Source organism: Lathyrus oleraceus, chromosome 7 (assembly GCF_024323335.1).
Source record: "Lathyrus oleraceus cultivar Zhongwan6 chromosome 7, CAAS_Psat_ZW6_1.0, whole genome shotgun sequence".
In the NCBI taxonomy this organism is placed as follows: Eukaryota; Viridiplantae; Streptophyta; class Magnoliopsida; order Fabales; family Fabaceae; genus Lathyrus; species Lathyrus oleraceus.
The window spans coordinates 470737764-470749962 of NC_066585.1; the positions used below are offsets into that span (position 1 = coordinate 470737764).

A 12199-nucleotide genomic window follows, 5' to 3' on the forward strand; every position below is an offset into this window, starting at 1 on the left:
GTGCCATACGCGTACCAGCCATCTCATACGCGTATTGCCTAGTGCCATACGCGTATGACCAGAAACCAGATTTCCAGATCTGCAATGGCTTTCTCTGCTACGAGATCTATCCAAATGCATCCTTCCACAGTCCAAATTTCGCACAAAATCACTCATATCATCTAATACAATTAGTTTCCTATTCGATTTCACAAATCCTAACATCATTGCATATAATTTCTACGAATTCCTTCGATTAAAATCCCAATTTCGTTCATCCAATATTTCACTATTTTCAGCATATTATTGTTTAATAAGGTTCAGACCCCTTACCTCTTTGGATTGAAGGAAGTTCTGAGCAATCTTTGGCCTTTTTCCTCTTTCTTCTCTTCCTCTTCAGCGTTTCCCCCTTTTTCTGACTCTGAGGCAAAATACGTGAAAACACTCTGAGTTCTCCCTTTGGCCTCTTATCAAATTTCCACTTTTACCCTTCCACTCTTCATATTCCATTTATTTTATTATTTAATTATTATTATTAAAATAAATAACACCTATAATAATAATAATAATAATAATTCCCGATATTATTTAATAATTCCTTTTACCTTCCAATAATCATATTAAATAGTATTTAAATTACTCTAACAATATTTGGGGTGTTACAGATGTCCACGACCCCCCCCCCCCTTGCTATGCAGCATCATAATGAATATGTTGTATTCTTCAGACAGTCCTTGAAGAATGACACCAACCTAGTCTCGCTCAGATATTGGATCCCCTATAGTAAGAAGAGAATCTACAATGGTATGAATGCGAAGAACGTTTCAGAAAATGATATATTACCTTTCTTGATTGTCTTCAACTCTGATCTGAGCTGGTGAACACGAGCCTTAATCTGCGAGTTATAGTGTTTATGCACTTTACCCTAGACTTCAAATGCATGTTTGCAAGACATTACTCGTGGTAAGGCTCCTTCAGAGATTGTGGATACTAACCATGTAAAAAGAGCATGATCTTGCATGATCCAAAACTCGTAGTTTTCAGAAACGACGTTGGAAATTCGATCATGTTCAGTCTTGAACATTTGTGGTATTTGAGGATTCCCAACCATTTTATAAAGTTCGTGTGAAAGAATAACCTGTTATACCTGCTGATTCAACATCCAGAAGTTGTTATCTTACAACTTTATGGATAACTTTGGTGCAAATGCGTTCGAAACACCTGAAAAGAGAGATGGAGATGTGACGACTTGTGATGTTTAAGAAGATGGAGGCGATGATTTCACTCCAAGATTTAATGAATGGTCTAGGTCCGCCATTTATGGTGCTAATAAACTCTGAATTGAAGAACCAATGCAACTATCACGAACAAAACCTTAAAGTTTCTATGAAACTTTGCGATTCAGTGCAGCTTCTCTGAAGCTTTAACCTTCAACAATGACGACAATGATGAATCTTCAAATTTCTCTAAAACTTTCCGATTCAGTACAGTTGAAGATTAATGTGTAATGGAAATCAAATCCCTCTAGACGATTGATATCATGTTAGAGTTTGAATCATAATTTATAATAGATTAAAGAGATGAAAAAGAAAATGCAAGATACACTTTCTAAAGATATGCTTCACTTGTATGACTATTCTCAATCTTTACATATGATAAGATCCTATATATACTAGCTAGTTCGTGTAGAAGTTAGTTATACACTCTTAACTATCTTCACAACCATGCTAACTATGCTAACTAACTTTGTAACAATACAAACTACCACTTAATTACTTGAAGTAATTTCATCTCTCACACTTCCCCAATAAAAATTGAATATGAATTTTCCAATCATTATCAAACGGTTACCGATACTGAATGTGTTAAATTCAATATATATATATATATATTGTAAATGTTTTTACACATAATTGTTCTAAAAAAATTTCAAGGTTTTTCGAGTTAATCTCCCGGACTTTCAAACTCGTGATTGTCCGTTAAAAACACTTGTGAACAAATTGACACACCCAATGGGACAGTTTTGTGCATAGATATTTTTCTTTTACAAGAAACTATCATATTATCCGATTTTGTTTCATTTCGAAATATTTTTAGTCCAGAGCCATATGTATTTGAGGAGTGGTGGAATCTTAACATAAATGGTTAAACATGATAGCTCTAGGGTAACTAGTTCTTGTTTGTACTTGTCCAACATAGCCTCTTAAACATACAAGAGTGCCTATACAACAAGATGTCCACGGGCCCCCTTGCTATGCAACATCATAATGAACATGTTGTATTCTTCAGGCAGTCCTTGAAGAATGACACCAACCTAGTCTCGCTCAGATATTGGATCCCCTATAGTAAGAAGAGAATCTATAATAGTGTGAATGCGAAGAACGTTTTCAGAAACTGATCTATTACCTTTCTTGCTTGTCTTCAACTCTGACCTGAGCTGGTGAACACGAGCCTTAATATGCGAGTTATAGTATTTATGCAATTTATCCTAGACTTCAAATGCATGTTTGCAAGACATTACTCGTGGTAAGACTCTTTCAGAGATTGTGGATACTAATCATGTAAAAAGAGCATGATCCATGACTCGTAGTTTTCAGAAACAACGTTGGAAATTCAATCATGTTCAGTCTTGAACATCAGTGGTATTTAAGGATTCCCAACCATTTTATAAAGTTTGTGTGAAAGAATAACTCCTTCTACCTACTGATTCCACATCAACAAGTTGTTATCTTACAACTTTATGGATAACTTTGGTGCATTTGAAACACCTGAAAAAAGATATGGAGATGTGACGATTTGTGATGTTTAAACAGCTGGAGACGATGATTGCACTCCAAGATTTAATGAATGATCTAGGTTCGCCATTGATGTTTCTCATAAACTCTCAATTAAAGAATCAATGCAATTATCAGGAACAAAACCTTCAAATTTCTATGAAACTTTGCAATTCAGTGCAACTTCTGTGAAACTTTAACCTTCAACAATGGCGACAATGATGAATCTTCAAATTTCTCTAAAATTTTCTGATAGTGTAGTTGAAGTTTAATGTGTAGTGGAAATCAAATCCGTCTAAGCGATTGATATTTTGAATCGTAGTTCATAATGAGATTAAAGAGATAAAAAAGAAAGTGCAAGATACGCTTGCTAAAGCTATGCTTCACTTGTATGATTATTATCAATCTTTACATATGATAAGATGCTATGTATACTAGCTAGTTCATTTAGAAGTTAGTTAACTTTGTAACAATACTAACTACCACTTAATTACTTGAAGTAATTTCATCTCTCACACTTCCCCCAATAAAAATTGAATATGAATTGTCCAATCATTATCAAATGGTTACCAATACTCTAAATGTGTGAATGTGTTAAATCTAGCGGCAGAGAATCATCATCCCTTTAACTAACGTTCAAACACTTTTAGAATGCGATTTTACCAATGGAAAAACTAATCCAAACATATCATCATGACACTGGTGAGATTCGAGGACTAATGTCCTTGTGAAATCTGAGCTGAATTATTACTTATTGAATCAATCTATGTTTATTATGATTGTGCTTAAATAAACAACTTACTTAAACTTTTTGTAATAAATTAGTTTGAAGAGTTTAGATAACCGTTGGTTCATAAAGCCATTCTTTCAAAATAAGTTCAAAACTATTGACTAGAAGCAGCTCGTAGGCCCAAGTATTGTCATTGACTCTGTAAAGTATTCTTAGCATTCAACATCAACAAGCCTTTCTTTTCAGAAACCCTCTCTCCTCTATTATAGTAGTAGTAGTATTCTCATATTGCAGGCGCCGACAGACCAACCATTTTCAAAGTTGAATTTATTGCGTCTTTCAAACCAGTAGTCCCTACTAAGCACAAACTTTCTTTGTAGTATTCAAATAGCAGTCACACTCATTCACGTAGTAACACTCACTAATTATCCCTACTCAAAAAATAAAATTAAGAAATTCTAAAAGCAATCTAGCATATCATCTTGTATGTACATCAAGGTACTTACGTTCGTTACAATCTTGTGTATCATCGTGTTCATACCCAGTTGGTGGAGGACAAGGAGAAGTCCTGGAATCTGAATGAGACGTCCCCGGCTGTGTCTTTCTCAAGCTGCATAGGCTGAGAACTATCACTGGTATTGATATCACCTGAATCAGAACCTTCACGGGATTGAACTTCAGATGGTAATGGTAACACAGATGGAGATAAGGGTCTTGATTTTGTACTTTCTACATTTGAAGTAGTCGTTGCTCTGTCCCAAAGGAAGACATGTAGGAGAATAGGAACTTTAGTGTGTCGGTGTAAAGAGAGTTTCTGGCTCAATGAAACTGTGTCGTAACATCGAATTGCTCCTGTTGATGAAACCATCCATGGAAGGACTCTTTGATTTGAAAGCCTTGAAACTACTAACAGCCTTGAAGTTTCTGTTGCTTGTTTGTATAGTTTGCTTAGACCTGACCGTGTGGCTGGTGAACTTTCTTTACCTTCATCAGTAACTGATGATGAGATGAATATAAAACCCTGTTGATCACAAAATTATTAGATCAAACATTCAACAATAAAGACTGTCTTTAACATAAGCACGTGTGTGCTTCGTAGTACGACCGACACATTAGATTGAAGACTCTATTAGTAACAGACAATTTTATTATCAGCGTTAGTGTTGTGTTTGGTGTTGGTGTCTATGTAAATGTTCCATAGCATGCATGCAAGATCCAAGAGAGAGAGAAACCTCTTCTGTACGACTAATCGAAAAGCCAAGCTTTGAGTCATCGTCTCTTAGTTTTATCTCTATTGAGAACTCTCCTCCCATTGGAGCATACCATAGTCGAATTGCTCTAACAACACCAATGTCTACTCCGTGATAATCTTCGAAACCATAAAGGCTTGCATTTGCAATGTTGCATAAGTCGGATAAGGACCCTGTGTTTACAGTGGAAGAAGCAGTCTCTCCAGATATCTGTCATACAAGACAACAAACTAGAGTTATCACAGACAAAGTCTATAAGGACAGTGTTCGAACAATAAAATGGTCAAGGAGTTTATGGTTTACCTTGGTAAGTAAAGACTCGGTTTGAATATTCATAAAGACAATAGGGACCCCTGAACCTTGAGCTGCATTAAGCCATGCGTTAGCTCTGGCTAGTGTGTCCTCCACGTCATTGTAGCGAGAAGCTACCCTATCTGAAACTTTGGGAAGAAGTAATATGGAAAGAAAGTTGCTTGAATTGGGAACTGATAGCAACTCCTGCATCCTCCTCTCCCAAGGATACGAGACAAATCCATCTTGTATTCGGGTTTGTGTTAGCTCATTTACCATCCTACTGGTCCTTGTAGCTGAAAAGAACAGTTTTATCATTTACACATTAAATAAAGATATCATAAGTCATAATAAGTAACCATTGCTGAACAAATGAACAACTAGCAAACAATGAAACATACATACAGTAAATTTATGAAAATAGAAGTGATTAAACATAGTTATACATGTTAGTGTGGTGTCGGTAACAATATTCATGAGCTTTTAATGAGCTTTATCCCTACTAATACTAAAAGTAGGAAGATGTGTCCCTCACATTTGTGTGAGACTGAGACAAGTACATGTACTATGTGGTAAAAAAAAGGGTAACGGTGTGGTTTTGGCAAATGAGAGGGGGACCTGGGATCTATGCTACTTACTATCTAACCAGAAGAAGAAAAAAACGCAGTACCTTGTTAGTTGTAAGATCTCACTCACCAAAAAATTAAATTAAAATTAAAACTATTTTATACATGAGTTAATCTTCATCGGCAAGAAAAAATTGTACCAGAGAAGACCAACTGTTGCAACTACCATGTGCCCGTTAATTAATTAACGGGCGGAGATCAACAAAATCCTATTAGAAATCTGGACTGTTATGTCTTTCCTTAACCATTTCATCCCTACAGAGCTTGTGCTTAGAGGATTGTGGACTGTTATATTGTGACAGAAGCCCGCATACTATCAACAACCTCAGCACATTCACCTTCCAGACATGAGATGCACGGAGAGGACAAAAAAGAGGTTAGGCAAGGTGAGGCATGTGTCGATCGAAAGGGCAAACTCGCCACGTTTTGCTAAGTCATCGACAACGCATCACCCATCACACTATCTATATAAACCTATCCCGGAGACTAGGTTAAATCATCATTTTCTACATATCTCATCACTAAAGACTAAAGATCTCTTGCTTTGCGTTAAGAGTCACGCATCGGATAATGGTTTTATAGAGATGCGTTAGATACAACCACAGTTTTCTTAACATGGTGTCAGAGCTATCATGTTTCCGCTATCGGACCACCTACTATATATAGGGTCACCACTATTGTAATCACCGCAAGTACAAAACCCTTATACCTGGTTTCTAGATTTTTGGAAGTAATTTAACAACAGAATCACTCATTCAATCTAAACATGCAAGAAAGTGAAACTAAGTAGTAGTAATACTAATAATACCTTGGAGTTGGAAGCACTCAGCTTCAGTTCGATCCAAAAAGCCAACAAGATAATTAGGATCAGTAATAGACCTAAGAACATAGCACTTCTTATTCCCAGACACATCATTAGGAACAATACAAGCCTGCAACTCAGCGAACACATCAATTCCACGACGAACTCGAACAAGGATAGAACTGTTTTTTTTCTTATACGCTTCTTGAAGGATCTTATTAACACCGCTCATACCGTTCTTAAAAGGCGATTTAAACCGAATCAGTGAGTTGGCTGAGCCTCCGAGTCGGAGCTCTTCAACTATATCGCCGGTTTGTAGCATGTCGCCGGTCCATTCATCGGATTTGGAAGTTCCTCTGAAACATTCGATGGATAATACTTTTGTGGCGCGTGATGGTGAGTCTGGTGAACTTCCCTGTGATGATGTTCGGTCCATGGTCATGTTTTTGCTGTTGTTGTTGTTTCTTTACATTTGAAGTCGGTGCATTATGGCGGTGTTATTAAATGTTAGTTATGGTTGAGAGAGAGAGAGGGTGTGTTAAGAAAATTGCACAAATGGTTGAATGGTTTTTTTGTTTTTTAGAATTAGTGATGTTAATGTTGAAACTTGAAGGAGATATTAGAAGGTGTAGTTGGCATGAGGGATGTGACTGTTTTTGTATGAAATGGTAGAAAATATAGTAAAAATAATGCTAGTGTTCATTACAGTACAATTTAACATAATAAGTCAAAAAGTCAAAAGTCAACGGAAATAGATGAGGTCAGGTAGTGCGAATACAAAAAAAAACTAATGGTTTGCTGGTCTCTCACACAGGGTTAATCCATGTAATTTGACAGGTTGTGATTTTGATTCCAATATGTACAAGTGTTCATATTTGGTGTTCACATTTTTGGTAGCAATTTCTGAATGAAATGGTTTAGGATATATCGACAAAAGTTGATTTCATGAGAAATAAATAAAAACTCCCTTAAGTTGTTGAGAGAAAATTTATTTTTAAACTACTGAATAAATAATATATCTAGTTTATATTTTGTTAGAATCACGTGATTTTCAAGAAAAATAAGAAAGAGAGATAACTATACAATGAAAATGGATTCTATTATATATATATATATATATATATATATATATATATATATATATATATATATATATATATATATATATATATATATATATATTCGAACTTTATTTTTTAAGTCCCAATACAAATAATAAAAATGAATTCTTAATAGAAAATATATATTTGCACTCATTTCTCTAACAAATCCTTGTATTCGTCAACATCGACATTAATTATAATTACTTTCTCCTGCAATTTGAATACTGCAAAAATAGATTTTTTTACAAAAATAACTCACTTTGTCAAGGAAATTTCCAAAATACCCTTAGTTTCAAAAAAAATCTCAAACTACCCCACTTTTAGGAGGAGGCGCCAATTCAATTGGGGACTCCTCTTAAATACTTGAATGGAGGCGCCAATTGGATTGGCTAGGGCATGTGCCCTAACTAATCCAATTGGCGCCCATGTGTATTACTTGAGAGGAGACGTCAATTGGTATAATGCAATTTTTTTTGGTAAATGGTATATGTGATAGATAAATTTGAAATAGGACCAAGATATTAATAAAATTTTCCATTTACACAAAAAAGCCTAATGGTGATGACCGGGATCACCTAACCGACCTCCGGTCCCACATTCCCTAGCTACCCTAACCCGTGGCCCTAACCCACATTGATGATTCACCACTGGATGTTTGAGCATCTGAGGGGCCAGGAGTGTCACTACCAACTACAGGAGATGGTCTGTTGAGGTAGTCAGACAAGTCGGCATAGTCTTTAGTATGCATCGATGGTGTACCGCCGTAGCTGAGCTCATGACCCATGCCAGAGAAGTTGGGTTGTGGTTGACTCATTGATGGGCGACCGGGATGGTTGAAGGGAGACATGGGTGTGAACGATGCGTCGAGGAAAGGTTGGAAATGTTATTGGGGTGTTTGGTAGAGATAGGGTTGTTGGATGTTTTGATTTTGTGAGGTTTGAGCTTCTTGGCTATGGTAGGAGGAGGGGCGGTTGGTGTCGAATGATCGTTGGGTGTTCTGGCTAAGGTGACTTCGGTAGGGTGATGGGGTGGGTGCGAAGCGATGTTAGGTCTCAGGTTGATGGTCAATTTGTTGGTGGTGGTATGGGGTATGCTCTTGGTATTGGGGTTGGGTGTATGGCATGTTTTGGTTGTATGTTTGTGTGTTGGTTGAAAGGAACGTTTGACAGACAGGGGGTTGTATGTATCTGGTCTGACACTGTTGTTGGGGGTTTGATGTTGAGGTGTCAGGTGTGTAAGTCATCTGGCGTGGGTCGTACAAGTACATATCCTCGGCGATGAACTGAAAACCAACCGATATGTACCAAGCCATATAAGTACGACTTGGTTTTTCTTCAGTTGGCATGACTGCGTCAGTTAAGACATGGTCATGGCGGTGCTTCCATTTGCGACACTCCGATCTTGCGAAGCTTTGCCATGGATTGAAGTTCCATTGGTCGTTAACTTTGCGCAAATGCCATTCTCCTAGGCTAGTTGGGGGATCTGGGATGTTTTGGGGCATACCGAACTGCAACTTCACACGATCACTATTGTGCATCTCCACAGTTGTGAACCGTATTATCGGTGTGCATGCAGTCCATACGGCTGCGTCTTCAGCGTTGACCTCATGGTCATGATCCAAATTAAGGTATGGATGCCAAATGAACTGAAATGTGAAAGAAGATAGGATTATAATCTAGGTAGAAGAAGTTAACAAAATATAATGAAATAATTAAGTTATTATCCTTACGTTCGTCGGTCGAAAGTGATCCAACAGGTTGCGATACTGAGTAATACAGTGTCTTGGACATCTGTTGTAACTCATACCACGTGCAGACCATCTACACCAAAAAGTCAACAAATATTAGTTAGAGATAATAATCTTTAAAGAAGTAAGTAAAGATATAGCAATTTAAACAACTTACTTTTGTGCATACGGAAATGTGAAAGGGTTGTTGACGGGTGCTAGGGACGGTAGTCTTGACCAACCCCATGCTTGTAGCAAAACAGCACATCCAGAAAATGTAGATGTGTATTTGTGTGAGTTTTTGCACGAGGAGCTATAGAGATAGGCTAGACAAGCAGATCCTCAACTGTAACTTCCTATTCTATCTACATGTCTAAGTAAAGGTAAATACATAATATGCATGTTAGAACCACTACCTTCGGGAAATAAAAACGAGCCAACTAACAGCATAATGTAACACATAGTTTTTATTATTCGAGCATCTTCGATAGAATGCTCATCTAAGTATAAACTATTATAGTACGACTTAAGGCGTGAAAGTAGTATACCTTGACCTCTTGCGTTATCATCTAACAAATCAGTCTCCAAGAGATCCATGCAAATTGAATTTGCATAGTTGGTTTTACCATTAACAGCCTTACCTTCAATGGGCAGTCCCAAAAGCATGTAGACGTCTTCTAACGTCACGGTACACTCATCGGTTGGGAACCAAAATGTGTGTGTCTCTGGTCGCCATCTTTCGCATAAAGCTAAAATGAATTTGTTATCTACGGACCAAGACAAAATCTTGCTTATATGACCAAAACCAGCGAGTTTAACATAAGGTTGAATCATCGGGTCCATATGGACATATTCGTGGACCCGAGTCCGGAACCTTGATACATCCTATAAAAGAAAGAACAAAAAACTTGACTAAGTTGGTATGTTAAAATAAAAAGAGGTTGGTGAAGATGAAAGAAAAAAAGTTAACAAAAGAAAAAACTTACATATGTTGCGATGTTTGCAACCGTTCCTCTATGTGATTCGCCCATTGTGAGGATAGACATTTTGTCGGGGGGTTGGTGCAGATGAAACTACAAGAAGTTGTTGCAGATGAAATTATATAAGAAGTATTATAGAAGAAGTATTGTAGAAAAAGTAGTGAGAGTGATGGTGTGGAAGAAGTGTTGATGGAGTGGATGTATTTATAGGCAAATGGATGAGAGCATGAAAAGTTGTGCTTGCATGGTGTCTCCAATTGAATTGGCGACCATGTACAACCTTTAAGAGGTGTCACCATTCAAATTGGCGCCTCCATAGGGACATGCATGCAAGACCTAGGTATGATTGCTTGGTTTCGAGGTCTGCATGCATGCTTTGACAAGGTGTCACCAAATGGATTGGCACCCATGTGCAAGGAATGAATGGGGGCGCCAATTCATTTGGAGTGTGTGTATGCATGTCTGACACATGATTGTCCTCTCTCTTGCATGCTGAACATGTCACTTCTTAGTAGCTTGCATGGTTGACACGTCATTTTGTAGTAGCTTGCATGTGCGATACGTCACTTCGAACTAGCTTGCATGTGCGACACGTCACTCCGAACTAGCTAGCATGTGAGACACATCATTTCCCTATTTAAGTGTCTTACTATCAACATCCAAGACACTTCACTCACATTCATCTGCAGCAAAAAAATAGTTTTCATCTACATAATGTCATCTTCACCAAAATACAGTGTCAACGTTCACTACAACGGTGAAACATACGAGTCTGAGTTGTATAGTTTTTATTTTCGAAACACTGATACCATTAGACTCACGATCAAAAGAAATGCAACCTTCTTGCATTTGAAAAAAAGAATGCAATCCTATATAGGATCGAGTATTGTATCAAAGATCACGTATCAAAATCCAATACTTTCTGAGAATAGTCAATGCAAGTTTTTCCCCTTAAGGTACGAGACGATGAAGATGTTGAATACATGTTTGTTAGTCATGAACATTCAGGCTGCAACTGTATTAAGTTATACATTACTTTTCAACCATGTATACCATCTCAACAGTCTCAAATAACCAGTCAGGATGAATCTGGTGAATTTGATCCACAATGGTCAGATGACATCAACCCAGAAGCAGAAGCAGAAGTGGACGTTGTTGATGAAGAAGAAGAGGAGACCGAGATACAGGTTAATCACATGCTGAACAACGACATTGAAGATGATGATCAACCACCACCAATACCTCATAGTCATGTATACAATCCGCCTCAACATATGACAAATATGGATCTGCACGATGATGAAACATCCAACAGTGTTTTCTATAATCCGTATCCGAGATCAGAAGGCAAATTAAAGGTGGGAGACATGTTTCGTACCAAAGAAGAATGCGTTATAGCTATCAAAAAATTCCACATGAACAACTTTGCTGATTTTACAGTGAAACGCACTGATTCTAGAAGGTATGTTATCGAATGTCGTAACATGCTTTGTAAGTTTCGTTTGGCTGCGTCTTACAAAAAGAAAAACGACTCTTGGGAGATCGCTTCAATAGACCCACCTCACAGTTGCATTGCAACTAACATTGAACAAGATCACCATAAACTAAGCGTTGCGTTGATATGTCAAGACATTTTGCCGTTGGTTAATAAAGACACATCACTGAAGGTGAGTATAATTATATCCCATATCAGTACAACATATAATTATACTCCATCTTACAAGAAAGCATGGATTGCGAGAACAAAGGTTGTTGAACAAGTATTCGACAACTGGGAGGATTCATACAAGGAATTACCACGGTTTTTATGGGCACTAAAAACATATGTCCCAGGAACTGTGGCAATTATGGAGACATTGCCAGCGATGATGCCAGACGGAACATGTGCTACAGGTAATAGAATCTTTCACCGTCTCTTTTGGGCATTTGACCCGTGCA

General features: G+C 37.4%; 1 protein-coding gene across 1 annotated transcript; it reads right to left on the minus strand.

Annotated features, from left to right (window-relative positions):
• Positions 1 to 3640: 3640 nt before the first annotated feature.
• On the minus strand, positions 3641 to 7093 carry LOC127101650 (uncharacterized). Its single transcript, XM_051039119.1, has 4 exons — positions 6459 to 7093; positions 5037 to 5320; positions 4716 to 4943; positions 3641 to 4504 (listed from the first exon to the last, which is right to left on the minus strand). The coding sequence occupies exons 1-4, from the start codon at positions 6892 to 6894 to the stop codon at positions 4019 to 4021; spliced, it is 1434 nt and encodes a 477-aa protein (XP_050895076.1). The 5' UTR covers positions 6895 to 7093; the 3' UTR covers positions 3641 to 4018.
• Positions 7094 to 12199: the final 5106 nt, after the last annotated feature.